The 23,715-nt window shown below is 39.2% G+C and overlaps 1 protein-coding gene across 1 annotated transcript; it reads right to left on the reverse strand.

Moving 5' to 3' along the window:
- Positions 1–1,001: 1,001 nt before the first annotated feature.
- CXHXorf21 (chromosome X CXorf21 homolog) lies at positions 1,002–20,136 on the reverse strand. The gene is made up of 3 exons (XM_025373011.1): positions 19,862–20,136; positions 18,978–19,089; positions 1,002–2,369 (listed from the first exon to the last, which is right to left on the reverse strand). The coding sequence occupies exon 3, from the start codon at positions 2,366–2,368 to the stop codon at positions 1,463–1,465; it is 906 nt and encodes a 301-aa protein (XP_025228796.1). The 5' UTR covers position 2,369; positions 18,978–19,089; positions 19,862–20,136; the 3' UTR covers positions 1,002–1,462.
- Between the last annotated feature and the right edge of the window lie 3,579 nt (positions 20,137–23,715).

Here is a 23,715-nt window from a genome sequence, read left to right on the forward strand (position 1 = left end):
GACTCCTTCCTGGCTCCAGGTCAAGAGAGCATGGAGAAAAGGAAGAGGGAAAAAAGGGAAACAATAAGATTCATAATTTCTTTTTTTTTTTTTTTAATGGAGTTTCACTCTTGTTGCCTAGGCTGGAGTGCAATGGTGCAATCTTGGCTCACTGCAACCTCTGCCTCCTGAGTTCAGGCAATTTTCCTGCCTCAGCCTCCCAAGTAGATGGGATTACAGGCACCTGCCACCACGTCTGGCTAATTTTTGAATTTTTAGTAGAGACAGGGTTTCACCACGTTGGCCAGGTTGGTCTCGAACTCCTGACCTCAGGTGATCCATCCACCTCGGCCTCCGAAAGTGCTGGGGTTACAGGCATGAGCCACTGCGCCTGGACTCATAATTTCTTTTGAAGCTTAGTACCAAGAAAATCATACACAGCAAAATAACACTAAATGGTTTAGTGCTATGTGGTGATTTTCATTTAGACAACTTCATTTCTACCAGGAAATAGATGTAGGAGATTTGAGTGGCTGTTCTGTGACTGTGTCTGTAACTAAGAAACCATTCAAAAATAAAAACACAATTATAATTTGTTACAGTTTTAATATTTACAAAGAATAAACCTTTAAATGATCTGATACAGAATAGACAAATGGGAGAGAAACATATTTTGAAAACTGTTTGACCCTATCTTTCCACCCAAATATAGCAGGTTTCTACAGTTCATTTCCTTCAAAAATAAACAAGTTGGAGGAATTTATTTGGGTAACAAATATATTCTTAACTCTTTTCTTAACTCTTCTACCCTGAAACCTTTTGGCTTTTTTTTTTTTTTTTTTTTTTTTTTTTTTTTTGAGACGGAGTCTCACTCTTGTTGCCCAGGCTGGAGTGCAATGGCATGACCTCGACTTACTGCAACCTCCGCCTCTCGGGTTCAAGCGATTCTCCTGCCTCAGCTTCCCAAGTAGCTGGGATTACAGGCACCCACCACCACGCCCGTCTAATTTTTTGTATTTTTAGTAGAGATGGGGTTTCACCATGTTGACCAGGCTGGTCTCGAACTCCTGACATCAGGTAATCCACCCACATCAGCCTCCCAAATGCTGGGATTACAGGCTTGAGCCACCGCGCCCAGCTACCTTTTGGCCTTTTTGTTTCATCTCATTCGGCTGTCTTCTTTTTTAATTCCTATGTTTCTTTAAATGAATTAACCTTTTCTTTTTTTGATCATTTTTATTTTTGCTTCCTTGCTGTACACACCTCTCTTTGAAATCATTCCTTATGGCTCCTCTTACCATATTCCTTCATCAAGTGTAATATTATGAGATTTCCCCATGATTCACACATGACTTCCAACTGACCTTTACTTCTCTAGCCCTTAATTCCCCTTCACCACTCCCTCCTGCACATTCTCAGAATAAATGGATAAAGTGTTGCTTCATGCTTAAGTAAATGAGAGACAGTAATGGAAGCATTCTCTCTATGGATTTGCATTGCTATACTGAGAAATATGGAGACTAGGAGTGCTAATTTCAGTAATTTCAGTTGACATCAATTGCAATAGGCGGCTAAAGACTATATCCCTGGCTTTTGAGGTCTCCAGGTTCTTCTCTCTAGACACTTGAAGACTGATTTGGTCTACACTTGTCATGATGAGTTCAGATGCCAGAATCTGAGTAGGAGAACTGTCATGAAACACGGTGTCCATAATGTACTGTTTATATAACTCCACAAGCTTCTGCTCCAGGTACTCATTCAGCACTGCATTAGAAATAGGATTCTGCATTTGCAAGCTGCTTTTCTCTTTGATGCTTGTTATTCTCCAATAGGATGAGTACCGCTGGATAGGTATTTGAGGAAAGTCACTGGGCTGAGTAGAAATGGAATCCTCCATGGGTAAAGGAATCTCAGATGACTTCAGCAAAGGGCCATATTCAAAACTGCTCTCAGAGGGAAAATCCGTTGTCACTGAACTAATGGCCATCACCTGGCCCCCTGCAATATGTAAGTCATTATAATTCTTGCAAATACTTTTGCAAGAAGATGGAACCAAGTAGGTCTCTCTGCTGGCATCTCTACATATTTCAACTGCAGCCAAGTTTGGGCTTTCAAACACAGGATTGGGGTTTGTCTGCAGCACTGTGACTCTCTGACTTCTGCTATGTTGGCTCTCTCTTGAATGCACTGAAGAGAGAAACTTGCCAGATGATTTGCAGCTCACGTAGAGACTTCTGACTTGTGTTTCATCCACAGAGGAATAGGAAAGAGTAGCAACAGAATTTGTCTCCTCTTCCTTTTCCCCAGCCACCTGCTCATTATAAGAGGCACAACTCCAGTGGATGTCATTCCAGTACTCAAGTCCACTGAGATACCCTTCTGACAGCATTCTGGAAAGAGAATCGATGAGTAAGAATGGGGAAAAAGAATACTGAAATTTTAGAAGTTGGCACTTGATATATCAAAAATAAGGACAATGAATAAATTCACTTTATACATTCACCAAGCTCTTACTAAGTCTGTGCCTACTTTGTACCAGGACTATGGCATGTGCTAATGATATAAAAATGAAAAACATACAATTCCATCCTTCAGAAAGTTTCCCACTATAGGAAAAAATTAACTAGATATAAACAACTCCAATATTATATCACTGAGGATTATAATAGTGATAGGTACAAAGGAACTACAGGGGGTGGGGGTCCCTAACTTAGCCTGGGGCAAAGGGGAGAAGTCACAGGATGTGTCATAGGGAAGGTGACATTTCAGCTGAATGCTGCAGAGTAATTAGGAGTTCCAGCCATAGGAACAGGGTTATAAGAGAATATGGCAGCATGACCTACCCACCACATACAAAGAAGCTGAGCACAAGCATTATGAATTGGGAAAATAAGCTGAAATTGGATCGTGAAGAGCCTTGGCAGTCAGGCAAAAGCATTTACATTCTGCCCCATAGGAAATGAACAGTGACCTAGAAGTTGCAGATTGGAAACATGGCTAGTGGGTTATGAGCAAACAATGAGAAAATTTGCGGCAAATTCTACTGAAAACAAGTGCTGTGTCTTACTTAACTTTGTATTGGACCCCTGGGAGCTAGCACAGTTATTTGCATTTCTACAGAGACTCAAAAGGTATTTGTTAATTTGAGTTAAAGAATTTTCAACAACGACATGGTATGAAATTAATTCGTGCTCAATACATCATGAAGTACCACAAAGCCTACCCTGTCTTTGTATCCCAGAATAAATTTCTTTCTCTATCTCTCCCAGTTCTCAGAATATATCCTGAAAATGTCTCTGTATCTAACTGATGTTTACCTCCTAGTTACCAAGGAGCTTTCCTGACCACGGGCTTTCCCTACATCTGCCTCCCCTCCCCACCCCCAGCAATTGTCACTGGTCTGGAGCGGCTAGAACAGGCTAGAAACCAGCAGCTGCATTTTCTAAAAACAGAACACACTGGCATTCCTGGCACTGGGGCAAGAGGCAACAGTGAGGAAAACTGGTCCTCTTGGGCCTCGAGAGCTGGGCTTCTGAAACAGACCTGTCAACTTGAGCCTGAACTTGAAACGTCAAATAAGAAAAGGAGGATTTTTTTAAAACCATACATAAAGGTCCTTTTAAAAATTGTTAACATCTCTTTTACATTCATGTAATTATTGTTTCCCAGGTAAATAAAATGTTTCCCTTTTTTAAAAATTGTAGAAGGGTCAGATTGTAAATTTTTTTTCTCTTTTGGAACTATTCCTGGTTTATTTAGCAAATCTCAATTTTTTTAATGTTTACTATATTCTGGGCACAGTTATGTGCCATGAAGATACTAAGTTAAAGGTCTTCAACAAATCCATGAAGTAATTACTGTATGCTGAACACACTTATAGGGATAAAAACAAAAGTTGCCCTTTCCTTAAAAATCTATATGAAGTTCTGCCCTCAAACCTAATATCCAGGTGAAAAGGCCAATCTTACCTACATGGAAAGATAAGAAACAGGGAAAGAGTTTATCATAAAGAACTAATGGGGATGCAGTTACTTCCTGGCCCTCAACACCCTACCCCCACCCAGGCTATAGCTAGGGCGTTCCACCTTCAAGTCCTCAGAATATCATTGTGGAAAATCAGAGCAAAAACGATCTGTTGACTTTTGAGTATCTAAATGGGCTTTAGAAACTCCTGGCAGAAATAATCGTTTGGGAGAAATGACTTTTGAGAAACCATAACCTGAGCTTCTACACCTCAGAATCCAGAACCATGAAAGACTTAAGGCATAATATTTATGCAGTAATAATAAACTTAAGTAGACTGAGTCCCCCATAGAAGGAAAAAGTATGTCTCCAGAGAGATTTGGGAGCCAAGAGTAGACAAGTTTGCAAAATTATCTCATGACCAGCATGTTGCAGGAGCAGAAGGAGAGACAGCCACATGCATCACCTGGGCAGGCCAGCATGAGGCTGCCTCATCAAGTCTGCTCACACACGAGCATGCTGCTGAGAACCTGAAACCCTGGAGAAGACCTACAGTTGGGATGGAAAGATTGCAGACATGATCTCCATAGACTACAAACCAGGGACCAGATGAATGATAAGTTTCCATGGATACCAGTACGGCTACATGATGACAACCAAAGATATCTCCCACCCACTCCCATCCTCAGCTGACCCTATGGTTTTATATAAACAATCTAAAACTTAGACACACATCCAAGGAGGAGGGAGCCCTGAAGTGACTGAGGAAATCCTGATTGACAGTGAGTACTTTCCCACCACTCTGGAGAACGTGAGCTCGAAAAAGATATTCAACTGAGGTTGAAGAAAGCAAGGATCCCTAGGAAAGACAGCAGAATAGGCACATGTATGTATTTTTTCTTCCTTTCCAAACTTCACTAAAACAACAATAAATGGTTTTTAACAAGGTATAATACACACACACACACAAACACACACACAAATACACACACACACACACACACAAAAAAAAAAACAGGAGAAGAGACCAGTACAATAACATTTTAGAAGCTGGGAAGCAGGAGATTGAGGATTAATGACAGGAGACCTAAGAACACTGAATCTTACAAGAGCCATGGGGATATGGTTTGCTGTGTCCCCACCCAAGTCTCATCTTGAATTGTAGTTCCCATAATCCCCATGTGTCGTGGGAGGGACCAGGTGGAGATCATTGAATCATGGAGGTGGTTTCCCCCATCCTGTTCTCGTGATAGTGAGTTAGTTCTCATGAGAGCCGATGGTTTTATAAGGGGCTTTCCCCTTCTCTGGGCACTCATTCTCTCTCCTGCCACCCTGTGAAGAGGTGCCTACCAGCATGATTGTGTTTCCTGAGGCTCCCCAGCCCTGCAGAACTGAGTCAATTAAACCTCTTTCCTTTATAAATTACCCAGTCTCAGGCAGTTCTTTAAAGCAGCATGAGAACAGACTAATATACATGGGAAAAGCGAAGAGCCAATCTGACTTAAATTGCCCTCAGTGTTGAGGAATTGGTGGTATCACATACCTTTTTGGAGTGAGAGTAAAGGGGATATATCTAAGGTAAGAAATATTGAAAGTCTATTTAAAAAGCAGTGAGAAACCCAGAGCATCTTTCACACCTGGCCATGCAGCCAGGTGACACTCCCTATCCTTAACCCCAAAGAAAAACTTCAAATGTAGTCTCTAAAGAGTGAAACAGAGGGTCTCTGGAGTAGGGAATACCAATTGAGGGTAAAATTATTGAATTGATAATAGATCAATTAAATAAACATATGCATATTTTTGCTGAGATCCATGACCTCTCTCCCCTTACTCAGCTCAAAGAATGATAGCAAGAGGAGTATCCACCTTCTAAGCAGGATATTGGGAAGAATGTCTTGGGGAATCTGACTTGTCTGAGAAGAGCAATTGACATCAGAGGTTCCCCAACTCAACAGGCAACCAGATCATTCTTTATTTAAGTCCACAATTAATAGAGCCTATTCAGCTTTTTGGATCTTTATCCTTAAATATGAGTAGAATTCTGAAACATCTGAGGAAAGGTCTGCTATGAGAAAGACCAAAATAGTCATTTGGAGGAAACAAAGTTAGGGCGGGGTGAAGGAGGTGGCAGATTCTACCATCAATATTCTTAGAGAGTTAAGGTATAATATAATCATGAATTACAAATAGGATGCTATAAAAAAGAAGAATTCCAAAGCTGTTAGAAATTAAAAATGATAATTTTAAACCTCAATGGAAGGATTGAAAGGTAAAGTTGAGGTAAATTATTATTTTGAAAGGAGAACAAAATTACAAGATGGAAAATAAAATTAGAGAGGACCAGTCCAGGAGATCTAGTATCTGAATAATAGGAGGTTCAGAAAGACCAGAGAAAATAGGGGAGAAATTCAAAGACACGATTTAAGAATATTTCCCAGAATGGAAGGACATAAGTTATCAAAATAGTGAGTGAAAATAGATTTATACCTCCTCTCATGAATGTGAAATGATAGAACACCTGGGACAAAGAGAATATCCTATAAGCTTCCAGAATGAAAAAAGAGTCACAAAAAAAGACCAAGAATCAGAATCCTTGGAATCCATCATTCTTAGCAAACTATCACAAGAACAGAAAACCAAACACCGCATGTTCTCACTCATGGGTGGGAACTGAACAATGAGATCACTTGGACTCGGGAAGGGGAACATCACACACCGGGGCCTATCATGGGGAGGGGGGCGGGGGGAGGGATTGCATTGGGAGTTATACCTGATGTAAATGACGAGTTGATGGGTGCAGCACACCAACAAGGCACAAGTATACATATGTAACAAACCTGCACGTTATGCACATGTACCCTACAACTTACAGTATAATAATAATAAATAAATAAAAAAAAAAAAAAAAAAAAAGAATCAGAATCTTCAGACTTTTTAACAGTAACATAAGAAACAATAAGACAATGAAAAAATGTCTACAAATTCTGAATTTTCATTCAATTAGTTATTTTCAACCAAGACCAAGTTATCAATTAAGTGTGATGACAGAATAAAGATATTTCTAGGTTACAAGTCTCAAATAGCTGATTTTCCAAGCACCTTTCTCAGAAAGTCAATAGAATATGTGCTCCACTGAAAGGAGTAAGTAAAACAATAAAATGGAGACAAAGGATACCGGAAACAGGAAATACAGCACAGGAGAGAAACAAACAGCCCTTAAACCAGGATAGCCTGAGCCCTTGTTCTGAACCCAGTAATGTAAAGGGCCTCATTCTGGCCCTCCTTAAGTTGCACCTCTCCCAACAGGGTAAGGAGTTCTAGAGTCCAACATGATGGGAGGCCACCCAGCCTCTATACTGCTGCCTTCTAGCTCACACTTCTGGTATTCAGGACCTCGGAATTCCCTGCTCAGATGGCAGACCCAACTACAGAGTCTGTGCAGGCTCTGCCCCAAATCCATCACGATTAGGACAGACTTGGGGAAACTGAATGTGCACACACCCCTAGGCCCAAAAGATGATGAAGAGGTGGTTTTTAACGAGGGCTGTAGACAGAGCTTAGGTATATGGGCCGAATGTCAAGGATAGCCAGGACTGGGCAAAGAAGGTGGAAGGGCTGAAGACTGAGGCTCCCCATTTTTCGTCCTAGGCCCAGGAGTTGTGAAGAGGAGACCTACCCATGATGACAGTGAAAAGACATTCCAGGATGAAAGCTGCGTATGTAACAGGCTTAAAAGGCAACCAGGGGCCGGGCACGGTGGCTCACGCCTGTAATCCCAGCACTCTAGGGAGGCTGAGCAGGCGGATCACAAGGTCAGGAGATCGAGACCATCCTGGCGAACACGGTGAAACCCCGTTTCTACTAAAAACACAAAAAAATTAGCCGGGCGTAGTGGCGGGCGCCTGTAGTCCCAGCTTCTCGGGAGGCTGAGGCAGGAGAATGGCGTGAACCCGGGAGGCGGCGGAGCTCGCAGTGAGCCAAAATCGCACCACTGCACTCCAGCCTGGGCGACAGAATGAGACTCCGTCTCAAAAAAAAAAAAAAAGGCAACCAGGTGATTAGAACAGATCAGAAGGCTTCTGAAGCTAAAGATAAAATTAAAGACAACTGAAAAGGTCTGACCATCATGAAATACAATTTATATAATTGACCACAAACTTTGAGGATAAATTAGAAAAAGCTAAGCAAATGAAAAATCTAGACCAGCACTGTCCAACAGAGCTTCCTGGGATGATGGAATGATCAATATCTGTGTTGTCCAAAATGGCAGCCAATAGCCACATGTAGTTATTGGGCACTTGTAATATGGCTAAGGCAACTCAATTTTTAATTTAATTTAATTTGATTTTAATTGTCACATGACTACTCTATGGAACAGCAAAGACTTAGAAAATAGTGAAGGTGATAACATAAAATTTTTAAATACTGAAGACTGCTAATTATAATTGCAGTTTTTTGGTTTTTTTGTTTTGTTTTGTTTTGTTTTGTTTTTGAGACATTCTCGCTCTTTCATGTAGGCTGAAATACAGTGGTGTGATCTCGGCTCACTCTAACCTCCACCTCCCGGGTTCAAGTGAGTCTCGTGCCTTAGCCTCCCGAGTAGCTGGGATCACAGGTGCACATCACCACTCCCAGCTAATTTTTGTATTCTTAGTAGAGATGAGGTTTCACCATGTTGGCCAGACTGGTCTTGAACTCCTGACCTGAAGCGATCTGCCTACCTTGGACTCCCAAAGTGCTGGGATTACAGGCATGAGCCACTGCGCCTGGCCAATAATTGCAATTTAAAGTTCATTGGTGGATCGCCATCACAGCATACTATGATAGTTATTTTTAGCATACTAAAGTAACATCTGAGTAATTAATTTGTTTCTGTATTCCTTTCAAGGGATGTCAGAAAGGAGCTAACAAAAGATAGTAAAGCCAGGCCAGGCACAGTGGCTCATGCCTGTAACCCGAGCACTTTGGGAAGCCGAGGCAGGTGGATCACATGAGGTCAGAAGTTTGAGACCAGCCTGGCCAACATGGTGAAACCCCATCTTTGATAAAAATACAAAAATAAGCCAGGCGTGGTGGTGCATGCCTGTAATCGCAGCTACTCAGGAGGACGAGGCAGAAGAATCGCTTGAACCCAGGAGGTGGAGGTTGTAGTGAGCCAAGATTGAGCCACTGCACTCCAGCCTGGGTGGCAGAGTGAGACTCTGTCTCAAAAACAAAACAAAAAAAAAAGAGATGGCAAAGCCAGAGCATAAACTATTAGATGTTTGGTAATGAAATGGGACTAGAACACTTATTTGAGGCTTTTTTTTGTTTGTTTCACTATTTTGAAACAAGGAAGATACAGAATTTATTTTAAAGTTTTTTAAATGCTTCCATTTGGAGAAGTCTAGAATGCCTGTGTGAATTGTTCAAAGAAAAATTGTAAAGATATTTTCATTTTAATTGTGCATTCTTTTAGGTCACTCCAAGGCAACAAAAGTGCTATCCAATAGAACGTCTTGAAGTGATGAAAATGTCAAATATCTGTGCTTTCCAATATGATAGCCAATAGCCACTTAAAATGTGGCTACTGTGACTGACATTTTAATTTGATTTAATCTAATTTAATTTAAATAGCCACATTTGGCTAGTAGCTGCCATATAGATAGATCCAGACAATTATAATCACCAATTCATAATTTTAAGAAAGTTGTGTAGCAGTAAAGCCAGGCACCGTGGCTCATGCCTGTGATCCTAGCACTTTGGGAGGCTGAGGCGGGAGGATCGCTTGAACCCAGAAGTTTGAGACCAGTCTGGGCAATATAGGGAGATCATATCTCTACAAGAAATTCAAAACTTAGCCAGGTGTGGTGGTCCCAGTACTTGGGAGGCTGAGGTGGGAGGATCGCTTGAGCCCAGGAGTTCGATGCAGCAGTGAGCTGTGATTGTGCCACTGTACACCAGGCTGGGCAACAGAGCGAGACCGTGTCTCAAGAAAAAAAAAAAAAAGGAAAGAAAGTTGTGTTGCGAAAAACAAAGCAAAACAAAAACAACCCATGGTCTACTACATGGCTGAGCTATAAATAGCTTTTATAGAGTCATGATAATACAGCACATAATAATATAAAGCACTGAAAATGGATCTAACTCAATTTAAAATATAACCACAAGGTGACCATAAAGTCAGTAAACAAAGATAAAATATTTTTATCATATATAGCAGAATATCATGTATGTATAAAATACTATTTTAATATATATATAGTACAATGATACCAATAAAAATCATCCTAGGCATTGGCCTGTGAGTCCAGACTAGGTGGCCACTCCGTATAGTGAGAGGAAGGGGACAAAGTTGTATATCCTTGGTGAGGCCAGGAGAGGAATGAGAACTAAATCCTCCTCTTCATGATGACAAGTCAAGAAATAATGCCCCAAACTGAAAAATCCAAAAGTTGCAGCATAAGCATGCCATTTAAAGAAATGATGGTAAATATCAAGTAATTAGTTAAGGGAGATAAAAGTAGTTGCTTCTAGAAAAGGAGGCAAGGACAGCAGTTTTTCGTAACAAACTTCTCAGAATTATTTGACCCAATTTATGTGCAAGTATAACTGTGATTAAATTTTTAATTAACATAAAAACTAAAGATAAATATTTTAAAGTAACCAAGGGCCAGGTACGGTGGCTCATGCCTGTAATCCCAGCACTTTGGGAGGCCAAGGAGGGCGGATCACCTGAGGTCAGGAGTTCGAGACCAGCCTGGCCAACATGATGAAACCCCATCTCTACTAAAAAATACAAAAATTAGCCAGGCGTGGTGGCAGACGCCTGTAATCCCAGCCACTCAGGAGGCTGAGGCAGGAGAATTACTTGAACTGGGGAGGCAGAGGTTGCAGTGAGTCAAGATCGCACCACTGCACTCCAGCCTGGATGACAGAGCCTTGCTCTGTCTTAAATAAATAAATAAATAAATAAATAAATAAATAGTAACTAAGGGGGTGGGGGGAGAAGCAGATGGCATTTCCTGTACAGCTGTTTGTGGTTAAAGATGATGCACATTCTAAGGGTGAAGAAGAGAGAGATGACTGTGTGATAGGTTAACCTTTATTTGGCCCTACAGACAGAAGGGATTCATAAGGGCAGTGAGAAGAGGGAAAACATTGCACAGAGGAGAGAAGGGCAATAAAAGTGAAGAGGTTTCTGTTGTCAATTTCACGTGGGTCAGTAACAGACACCAATATAGGTGGGTGCAAGCGTTGTTTGTCAGTGTCATGCTCACCTAAGAGCCTTTCTTGAAATGTCCCAGTTTGCCGAATCCCCCCTTTAGGACCCCCATTCAGACATACCCCAAGTCTCCCACTATTTATCTTATTTCTCTTCATATTAAACAATCAGCCCTAATGGAGTCTTCTTTCATTGTATGCGGATGAGGTTTATAAGTACTCCAGATAATCTCCACAGTCCTTCATAGCAATGAAGGAAAAGGGCCTAGAATTTTGAGTACAGTAATGGGCCCCTTTTCCTATTTGTTGTCAACTGAGAAGTTTGCTGGTATCTTAATTCCAGCAGAATAAGAACTCTATCATTCTGATGTGCAGGACCCAAGCCAGACCAGTAAAGTGGTGGGTCCGATGCCGGAAAAGCAGAAAGTGCATCCTAGTCTCTAGGGATAGACGTGTCCCCAGCTTAAAAAAAAAAAAAAAAAAAAAAAATTGTAATAAAAGAAAGAAAGAAAAAAAGATTCCTGGGAGGGAGGAGTGGGAGATAAGGTCAGGTCAGGGAGGTAAGTTGGGACATGCAAGACTGAGTACATTTGATTCATCCTGTAGGCGATACAATGTTCTGGCAAGTAAGGAAGCTGATTCACCACATGATATAATATAGCCATAAAGTGCAAAATTAATTTCAGCAGAGTGAGATTGGTGTTAAGGACCCAAGTTAGGAGGCTGCTAGATTCATCCCAGCCTGAGATGACTGGGACAGGAACCAAGAGGGAGGTAGGAGAAAAGAAAGAGAAGGAACGAATTTGAGAGACCAAGACCCCCAGACATGGAAGTGAAGGAGAGAGAGGAGCCAAAAGTAACTCTGAGTGTGGGTATGTAGGGAAAATGGCACCATCATTGACCAAAATGGGAAGATCAGGAGGAGCTGCGAAGGAAGCAATGGGTTTAGCTTAGCTCTTCTTGAGCCTGACAAGAGATAGACTATCTGGGTGCAAGTGTGTCATTGTCCATTGGAGATTCAGGTAGGCGGCTCATTAGAGAAGCTACTTAAAGTCCACAGTGAAGTCACCTTCCAATTGCAGGCAGTAGGAATTTATACTGGGGGCTTGAGGAGCTTTCTAGGTTTGTAGCTTCTTCTGTGGGGAGCCCACCTGGAACAGTACAAGGAGGAAGGAGCAGCAGCAAGGGCTTTGTAACGACTATAGGAGCTTTGGATGCAGTGAACAAGTCACATTTTAAATATCTATATTCAGGCCAGGTGCGGTGGCTCACGCCCGTAATCCCAGCACTTTGGGAGGCCGAGGTGGATGAATCACGAGGTCAAGAGTTCGAGACCATCCTGGCCAACATGGTGAAACCCCATCTCTAGTAAAAATACAAAAATTAGTTGGATGTGGTGGCGTGCACCTGTAATCCCAGCTGCTCGGGAGGCTGAGGCAGGAGAATCGCTTGAACCCGGGAGGTGGAGATTGCAGTGAGCCGGGACTGAGCCACTGCACTTCAGCCTGGCAACACAGCAAGACTCCGTGAAAAAATAAAACCCTATATTTGAAGGCAAAATTTAATTTCATACTCACTCAGGCAATATACATATGTAGTGTATATATATAAATATATGTATGTTACCTAGAGCATCTCATCTGCAAATGTCTTCTGGTGTCTTTTCCTTCACACTTAACAAATCATGGAGAATTGTATGTATTTTATAAAATATATATGTGTGTGTACATAAATGCACACACACACACATAAATATATATATGAAGAGAGAGAGAGAGCACGTACTAGTATTAAGAGACCAGAGTTCTAGCTCTGATCTTGTCATTGGCAGTGGTTTTAGTTTAGTTGTTGCCAAATCTATAAAATAGCTAACATACTACTAGCTACAACCCAGAAAATATTCTGCATGCTTTTTGTGTACTAAATTAATTGATCATCACAAAAAAACTCTAATATTTAGGTACTATTATTATGCTCGTTTTACAGATGACAAAATTGAGTAATGTGCCCCAAATCACCAGCAGTCAGGAAACGGAGCCCAAGTTCATGTTATTAACCTCTCAGACACTCAACTTATCATCTGTAAATTGAGAGTGTGGGATTAAATTCTGTCTTGAGTACCATCAAGCTTTAATTTTGAATGAGATTATGAAGAGTAAAGTGAGCATTAATCAGGATCAAAATTAATTTCTGAAAATTAGCAGCAGAGGGCAGCAGAGAGCACACTAAAGAAGCTTTTAAAAGATCTTTCTAAAGCTATGCAGAGTAATAAAACATAAATAAAAGTACAGATACTAACACATTTAATCTTCATAATTAATTTCCTAGTTTAGGCCCTTTGCTTCAATTCATCTTCCACTTCAATGCACTTAAAAGGGCCCATTCAAGGCCGGGCGCAGTGGCTCACACCTGTAATCCCAGCACTTTGGGAGGCCGAGGCAGGTGGATTACATGAGGTCAGGAGGTCAAGACCAGCCTGGCCAACATGATGAAACCCTGTCTTTACTAAAAATACAAAAAATTAGCAGGGCTTGGTGCTGCATGTGTGTAATCCCAGCTACTCGGGAGGCTGAGGCAGGAGAATCGCTTGAATGGGGGTGGGGTGGTGGGCAGAGTTTGCAGTGAGCTGAGATTGGGCCACTGCCTTTCAGCCAGGGTGACAGAACGAGACTCCATTTCAAAAAAAAAAAAAAAGGGCCCATTACTGCACCCTTTAATGCACCACTAGAATAAAGACAGCATTGCACATCACAATATCCTAAAATTTTAGAGACATCAAGAAAAGTTAATTGAGTTTATTTTGACTGATTTTTGGCATTTTTCTTAATAATTTTCCAGTATTTTTGAAATTCTAGTAAGATATCACTGGATCTCTTCAAAGGTATATAAAAGGTACACTTCAAACAAATGTTAACATATTTGTTAGAATCGATTTCATCGGAGACACCAAAATTTAACCCAATGGGTTACTTCAGTTGTTCAATGATATTTTGTCACTTGAATTCTTGTTTCTCATCTTAGAGAAGCTATATATATATAAAGCTATATATATGTAAAGCTATATATATTCCATATAAAATATACATATATAAAATGTATAAAATTCTCCCAGATTGGTTAGGTGTGAAGGAAGAGACACCTGAGAACATTTGCAGAGGGGATGTTCTAGGCAAATTTAGCCCACATTAATCATTAACAGATAGGGGAATGCCAAAATTAACCTTATGTGCAAATTCACAACTTAGAAATATGTGCTAAAGTGCAGTGCCTTGTTAAATCATTTACTTGCTTTTCAGAAGAAACTGCAACGTAGGTTCTTCTTTCTAGACTAGCATTTAGTTTTTCCAAAAGCTGTTGTTATCACTTCTTCACATAGACACATTTTTTTATTGATTTTTTAAAAAATCGACAGATAAAATTGTATGAATTTCTCATGTATAATATGGTATTTTGAAGTGTATATATTGTGAAATGGCAAAATCTATCTAATTAACATATATATTACCTCACAGTTATTATTTTTGTGGTGAGAATACTTATATTCAGTTTCTTATCATTTCTCAAGAATATGATAGATCATCAACTATAGTCACCATGCTGTACAAGAGATCTTTTGAACTTATTTCTTCTATATAACTGTAATTTTGTATCCTTTGAGCATGCTGATCAAAGGACACACTTTTAATTTACATCTAAACGACACAAGCGTGGAGTCAAAGAGAAAACTTAATGAGAGAAGAACTTTATAAGGGGGAACGTTTAAAAAAACCTAAGTTAGGGATCAGTAAACTTTTTTTTATACTGGGCCAGAGAGTTAAGATTTTAGGCTTTGCAAATCATACAAACTCTGTTGCAGCCCTGCTGGCATAGCAAGAAAGAAATCATAGACAACATGTAAACAAATGACTGTGTCTGTGCTCCTACTAAAGTTTACAAAAACAAGCAGGGGGCCAATTTGGTCCTGGGCTGTGGCTTGCCTACCCTTGACCTAAGTCAAAAAGCAGATGCAATAAATGGGATAGGCATCATAATGACAGCTGTATGCCAAGTGCTTTCCAGGCATAGCCCCTAACCTTCCAACAACACTGCAGATTAGACATGATCATAATCTAGATGCGGACATATCTCTTTAAAAATCTTTTAATTTTTTTCTCTTTATCATTATCTAGATTTTCTAAATGAGAAAACTGAGTTTCAGGTATGATAAATACCCCTTCCAAGGTCACACAATGACTAAGTACTACAGGCAAGATTCAAGCCCAAGTTTACAAACTCCAAAGTGTGTGTTCTGTTCTTAGAACATATCACACTATTGTACAGCTAAGAGCAGTTAATATCACACAATCATAATAGCAAGCAATTAGTCCTTCCAGGAAAAGGGCATCAGCCCTGATTCCATGTAGTAACAACAGCACTTGCCAAATAAAAGAAGAAAGGTGCCGTGAAGTGCAAAAAGGAAGGCTCCAGGGGAAAGCCAGCACTCACCCCAGAGGGGTGGCCCAGATTACTACACATATGTCCCAATTGTGTATCAATGCTCATATGTCTTTCAGGAATACAATTAATTTATCCTCTGTTTTTTAATCTAACCATATGAACATTTTCCTAAACCATGACACTGCTATAGCCTGGCATTGCCTCATCTTTAATTTTACAACCATCTTTCACAGGGTAATTTAATATTACAGGCTGGGTGCGGTGGCTCATGCCTATAATCCCAGCACTTCAGGAGGCTGAGGTGGGTGGATCACCTGAGGTTAGAAGTTCGAGAGCAGCCTGACAAATATGGTGAAACCCTGTCTCTACTAAAAATACAAAAATTAGCCTGGTGTGGTGGTGAGTGCCTGTAGTCCCAGCTACTCAGGAGGCTGAGACAGGAGAATTGCTTGAACCCAGGAGGTGGAGGTTTCAGTGAGTCATGATCACACCACTGCACTCCAGCCTGGGCAACAGAGCGAGACTCCATCTCAAAAATAATAAATAAATAAATAAATAAAATAATACAGATTCTCTGTTTAAATACAAACCACTTCCCATCACCTCAGGGATTAAGTTCATACAGGGTAAGCCTGTGATGTGTGCTCCCTATCTGTCTTCCTAATCTCATCTCTGCCTGTTTCCCACAGGACCCAGGATCCCAGCCATGCTGATCCCTTCCTAGTTCACCTGAGCCCCATGCCTATCCCAGGGATTTGTGCATTTTTTGTCTTCTGTCCTGAGAGTTCTGGTTCCCTACCCATCCTCTGGTCCGCCACCCATAACCTTCAAGTCTCACCTCATACGTTAACATTTCAGAACCTTTGGCCATCTACTCAGAATCCTTGCATCTGAATTAGAAAAATGATTCTAGGCTCTTCTCTCCCCTACCCCAAGGTGTTCATCAGGATTTCATGAAACTTTAATAAAACAGAAAAGATAAATCACTGGAATAGTCTTTGGAAAGAAGGAAAAATTGACACGAGCAAAAGGAAAACAAGATTGAGGATTGGTGGGGAGTGTGGAAATTTTGGATGATGAGGCAAAACAGATCCTGCCTCTTGAAAAACATTGTGGAGGTGTGTGAACTAAGACACCCGAAGAGGCTGGATTGAGATGGACGCAAAAACTTCTAGCGGCCACACACAAATGGAGGCAATGGGATGGGACTGCCTTCCACCATCATGGGCTATAACATCTTGCAATTATAGACAGGAAAACATTTGTTATCTGCTGTTTCATAGATCTTGAGCCTAGCTAGCAGGGGTGCAGTTTGGCTTCTACCTGTCAACATGTCTGCTTACAGAGATATAACTTTTAAGAGTTTTTGAAATAGTACATCTAAAGACACATCTTATTTTAGTAAATCATTTCTCTTGAGGGACACTGAGGTTAGTCTTGCTTTTCCTCTATGTATAATTATTGCATATGCCTCCGTGAGTATTTCCACAGGCCAGACTTAGAGCAGCAGAATTACTGGATCAAAGCTATTGCCAAATTTCCTTTCAAGTAGCTTGGATCAATTTATTCTCTCACCAGCAATGTTTGAGATTGTTTTCATTGACATTCCTTAGCACATTGTTCTTTTTTTTAATTTTCCAATCAAATGAGCTAATTTATGTTTGTCTCAAATTAGAGAGTGAACTGTCTTGTTAAGATTGTATGTAGGTCATGTGTTATTTTTTAATACCCGCAAAACTCAAAATCCCGTATTTCATCTCTTTACCTCTATATTATATTATCCTATAATATAAATTCTAAATCCCATAATTCCAATGTAAACTTTTTAAGACTTTCTTGATGTGGGGGACTTGCAGGTAAATTGCTGAAAAGTGATCACTGAAAAAGTTGAATATTGTTTTGTTCATGATTTAATTATGATAATGTAACCAAATCTGTATTACATGTTCCAATTTTTTTTTTCAGTGAATGGTGCAAGACCTTTATCTAAAACAAAAAGCTTCTTTAGGAAGGACCTCCCTGTATAAAATAGCATCTGCAGTTTCCTTACTCTTATCTTTAAAAATACCTGTTCCTTAGACCTGGAAATAATCACTTCATCACATACCTTAGATTATATCCCTATTATTTCAACTTGTACTGAATTTACTGATGAATGCTCTAAAATATTGCTCATTAATATTTCAATTTCTGTTACAAATCATATAATTTGGGATTATCTATTCTTCTATCAAATATGAAGCAATTCTTACTTAACAAATTAATTTCTGAAAGTATAACTTGATGGCTAAGATAGTACAATCATAAATCAAAAGCCCTCTGTTCTTCATATTAATATGACCAAGTAAATAAGTAATTTTGTGTTTGGTTCTGCTTAGATTCTTATGACCAAAGTTAATGACTACTTCCAAGGACGATCTGATGTGTGAATTTTCTTAGTTCAGAAGATGTAAACTTTGGTGAAGAAATATTAGTAAATATATTTTTATCATAGTTTGGATTTTTCTTTATACTCCTTCTTGATATACCATAAATTGAAAAATTAAACCTTATGGATCGTTTTCTTGAATCACTTTCAACGTATTTTGATGCAAAATGAGAGGACTACAAAAATAAGAAAACCTATCATAATAGTATTGTATTGATATAAATTTCCTTGGTGTTATAATTGTTAATCATTGTTAATCATGTTAATTATGCCAATTATCATTAACATTTACTTAACTGTAGGCATGTCAACTACAAATGCAATGCAAGATTCTTGATTGGATCCTGGATTTAAAAAATAAACAGGTTCTAAAGGACATGTGGATAATTGGGAAAATTTGAATGTGTAGCACATCTTAGATAATAGTATTGTGTCGATGTTATGTTTCCGTGGTGTTGTAACAGTGTTATGGAAGACTGCTCTTATTTTTAGGAGATACATGCTCAAGAATTTAGGGGTGACATGTGTCCTAAAGTCAGCAACATACTTTCAAACCATTCAGGGAAAAAACTGTGTGTGTGTGTGTATTTATATTTATATTTATTTACATTTATACATATATATAAAAGGACAAGCAGAGACAGAAAGACAAAGCAAGAAAGAAAGTAAATGTGGCAAAAGGATACCACTGATTAATATACATGATGAAAATATGGGTGTTCGTTGTACTATTCTTTCAATGTTTATATAGATTTGAAACGTTTTTAAACAAAAATTGGGAGGAGAAATAACCATATTTAGTTAATGAAGGCATATTTACATTGTATAATGTTTATTAAGAGCCTAGAGGGACAATATCTTATGTATCTAAAATAATCATTACATATGTGATGGGAAATGTCTCAGTGACTTGATATAAATACTCCAAACATCACTTTGCTCTGAGATAATAGAATTAGTGTACTACCTTTGAATATCTCCAAAATTCCACTTATGATGTGGATGTTTGACACAGACTTCAAATACTCTTCAATCCTCCAGAAGCTTCTCAAGCTCAGAAACAATCTTCTCACACTGACCTACGCAAGAAATGTTATAAAAATATCAGTATAAATATTCTGTCCAAACCAGGTCTATATTTAAGCACAGATTCATATGCACAAGACAAAGAACGTTCAAGCGAGTCTAAAGATAATTCAAACAAAAATCCACTCGTACATGCGCTATCTTTAATACCAAGAGGGAAGCTTTCCCCAAATCACCCAGATGAAAGTCGAAAAGCATCCTCACTATAGATCACATTCATTTTGAATACATCCTGCCACATGGAAAAACACTATCACAAGCTTGCTGAACTGAATAATTGAGAGTCAAATCCAACTGGAAAGGATTATGATTGTGTTCGTCTCTAAAACTGCATCACCGTAACTGAATTCAAGAGCTGTGTTGTCCCTGCAAAACCTTGCTTAGGTTTTTAGGCCTTCTTTTAAAAATACAGATGCTAAACCAGTGTAGCAATTAGTGAAAGAGGACTGCAAAAATGATACAATAAATATTTGATCAGATCAGTCAAAAATTGTAGGCAAAAATATATGTATTTTAGAAATGCTTAGAATGTGGACACGAGGAGGTAAGAAAAGGAAGTATTGGGCTTAATTTCTCTTTATTTTTCAACTCCACTGAATGCTTGTTTAAACTCCCACTTGCCTCTGATATGGTAAGCTAGAAAAGCATTTTAGATGTCATAAGAATGGATCTGCGCTCTGGTGATAAAGGGTTAAGAAAGCGTGAGAAGACAGATGACAAAAAATAATAGCAGAGTTCTAGGGTCCTTTGCTTTCTTTTTCTTACCTTCACTAACCAATCTGCTCATCTGATCCAGCAGAAACACAGCAATTGACCAGAGAGATGAACAAGCCGGCCAGTGCTCTTTCCAGAAATTTTCACAAGCCTTTCACTGACGAGACCAGTAGACTGAACTGCTCACTGCAAAGCCATTCTTTTTATAACTGATCCCATGGAAAAAGAGTTGTTTTTGCTTAAGTCTGATTTGTGCTAAAGAGGCAGTGGGAAGTCCCAGGAGGTGGGGAGGCAGTAACTGACAAAGCCACATCAAGCCACAGAATGGTGTTTCTTCCCCTTTTTCGAAAAATGAAACCTATCTACGAAACTGTCTCTTATTAAAATAGTTTATGGTTACACATTTTGTAAGAACCCTAGCAACAGAATTAAAGTTTCTTTCTAGAACAGTACACTATCTGGGATCCTTCGCCCAAAAGAGAGCCAAAGTCAGATATGACTTTAGAGAAATCTGTTTCATTACTCATCTATAATTTTTAAGAAGTATTATTTCTCAATGGTACTTATAATTTTTTAAAACATAAATGAAAAAAGTTTTCTCTCTCCAAATACCAAAGGTCAAAACAATAATACACAGTGTGGGCAAAGTTGTGAAGAAACAAGCACTCTCAAACACTGCTGATGGGATTGTAAACATATTTAGACGGCAATTTCCCAGTATCTCTCAAATGCAAATATTCATACCCTTTGACCCAACAATTGTATTTTTATAAATTTATCCAAGCTATATATTTGCACTTGTACACAAAGACTTATGTGAAAAGATATTTGTTGTGGCATTGCTTGAGAAAATACATGACTAGAAAAAATTATATACATAAATAAGATATTGGCCAAATAAATGAGAATGTATGCATACTTAAAATCCTATGTAGGCTATGTGCGGTGGCTCACGCCTGTAATCCCAGCACTTTGGGAGGCCGAGGCAGGTGGATCACTTGAGGTCAGGAGTTTGAGACCAGACTGGCCAATGTGGTGAAACCCTGTCTCTACTGAAAATACAAAAATTAGCCAGGCGTGGTGGTGGGCACCTGTAATCCCAGCTACTCAGAGGCTGAGGCATGAGAATTCCTTGAACCCGGGAGGTGGAGGTCACAGTGAGCCGAGATCATGCCACCGCCCTCCAGCCAGGGCGACAGCGAGACTCTATCTCAAAAAAAAAAAAGGCCGGGCGCGGTGGCTCACGCCTGTAATCCCAGCACTTTGGGAGGCCGAGGCGGGTGGATCACGAGGTCGGGAGATCGAGACCATCCTGGCTAACGTGGTGAAACCCCGTCTCTACTAAAAATACAAAAAATTAGCCGGGCGAGGTGGCGGGCGCCTGTAGTCCCAGCTACTCGGAGGCTGAGGCAGGAGAATGGCGTGAACCCGGGGGGCGGAGCTTGCAGTGAGCCGAGATCGCGCCACTGCACTCCAGCCTGGGCGACAAAGTGAGACTCGGTCTCAAAAAAAAAAAAAAGAAAAAAAAAAAAAAAAAAAAAAAAAAAGAAAGAAAGAAAAGATCTCTAACATATTCTTGTTTAGCAAGAACTCATTTTTCAGTTTGTATTTTTAAGCAATATATGTATACACATGCTTATGTAATAGAATATTTCCTTTTAAAATTTTGTATTTTAATTTTTGTGGGTATACTAGGTGTATATATTTATGGGGTACATAAGATATTTTGATACATGCATACAATGCATAATAATTACATCATGAAAAATGGGGTATCCATCCCCTCAAACATTTATCTTTTGTGTTACAAACAATTCAATTATACTCTTTTAGTTATACTAAAATGTAAAATTAAGTTATTGTTCACTATAGTACCCCTGTTGTGCTATTAAATACTTTGTCTTATTCATTCTTTCTAACTATTTTTTGTACCCATTAACCATCCCTACCTCCCCCACCAGCCCTCCGCTACCCTTCCCAGCCTCTGGTAACCATCCTTCTACTCTCTATGTGCATGAGTTCAATTGTTTTGATTTTTAGATCCCACAAATAAGTGAGAATGTGTGATGTTTGTCTTTCTGTGTCTGGCTTATTTCACTTAACATAATGACTTTCGGTTCTACCCATGTTGTTGCAAATGACAGAATCTTATTCTGTTTTGTGGCTGACTAGTACTCTATTGTGTATATGTATCACATTTTCTTTATCCATTTATCTGTTGATGGACACTGAGGTTGCTTCCAAATCTTACCTATGGTGAACAGTGCTGCCACAAACATGGGAATGCAGATAGCTCTTCAATGTACGGATGTCCTTTCTTTTGGGTGGATACCCAGCAGTCGGATTGCTGGATCATATGGTTGCTCAATTTTTAGTTTTTTGAGGAACCTCCAAATTGTTCTCCATAGTGGCTGTACTAATTCACATTCCCACCAACAGAGTATGAGAGTTCCCTTTTCTCCATATCCTCACCAGCATTTGTTATAGCCTTTCTAGAACATTTCTTTTTCTATACTCTACACAAGAAATCAGAAATAAGCAATTGTGTTTCAAGAACAAGACTCATTTTTCATTCTATACCTTTTTGAAATTTCTATGTGTATGTATTACTTTTTCACTTTAAAAACTAGCATTCTTAAGTCATATTTAACTTTGATTATACAGCCCAAATGTATTATGATCTATGTCTTTTCTGGAGGACAGACAAGTCTATCTGCAAATGGGTCAGTTCTTGGGCAAAAGCAGAAAAATTAAGGGTTTCAAAATCATTTAACTGGTTTACCCTGACTGCTTCAAGTTAACCAACAAAGAATAAGCCTGCCCACATCATAACCACTTCATCATTTTCTACCTAACTCCAATCAAAGCTAAGTTCTATGGGGGGAAGAAAAAAAAAGCTAAGTTCCAAACCCTTAAGAGGTGAACATTTCCACGTAATGGATTTGATTTTGTTTACTTTTGTTCAATGACTTATCTTAAAATATCATATATTTAAAAGTATACCAGCATTTTTATTTTTGTTAGTCATGATTTTCTGCGTTATTTTTTTCATGAAACATTACTTAAATCCACTTCAGAAGGCATGGTCTCATGTATGAGCCATGATAAGGACAGTTTCTCAACTAGTCCTGAATCTGACTTGACCTGCCATCACAGGAAACACCAGACTCATTGCCCTAGGGGCAGGTTCAGTTACAGTATAATCATACAAAATCAGGTTCAGGGATGTCTTCAGGCATTTTTAGCTCATCAAGGATTTAGCTGTGATCAAGAGACCATAACACCTGTAGGGACAAACACTGATTTATTTCACTTTAGTGTAGCTTCAATCACAATCGTGAGACACCGTAGAGTAGGTCTCACCGACCTCCAGAAACACTTTATGGTGGGTTACCAAGAACTCGCCTGGAAGTACAATGAAATAACCATTGTGCGGTGATTCCATCTTCTCCACGTTGTCTTAAGTCACACTTACTGTTTTATTCAAATACAATATGCAGAATTTTGATTATGCCCATTCTTTATTTTGTCTCTATAAGTTACCCCTTTGATGGAAACACCTCCTTTGCAGAAAAAAAATTCTGTAATGAAAAAGTGTGCACTAGGTCAAGCTAGCCTACTATTTCTACTATTTCTCGTTTGATAAAACCTGAGCATACAAAATCAGCTTTAAACAGCTTTTTCTTCATTGGTTAAAATAAAATAGAATTATATCCCTTGTAGCTGAAATCTTATAATATGATTTTCTATTAATCTGCTGAATAGTAGTTAAAGTTATTGCCTCGATATCTGTGCCTCTAAATGGACATTATTCCTATTATTCAATTACTTTTCCTGCTGTACAAAACACCCTCCAAGTTATTTCCATTATGATAGCATCCCTCCTAGCTCACTCTCAGTCCTCA

This window comes from Theropithecus gelada, chromosome X, assembly GCF_003255815.1.
Source record: "Theropithecus gelada isolate Dixy chromosome X, Tgel_1.0, whole genome shotgun sequence".
Taxonomy (NCBI): domain Eukaryota; kingdom Metazoa; phylum Chordata; class Mammalia; order Primates; family Cercopithecidae; genus Theropithecus; species Theropithecus gelada.

Bases quoted from the DNA above. Each gene is read 5' to 3' on its own strand.
- CXHXorf21 (XM_025373011.1), bottom strand. From the start codon at position 2,368: ATGCTGTCAGAAGGGTATCTCAGTGGACTTGAGTACTGGAATGACATC.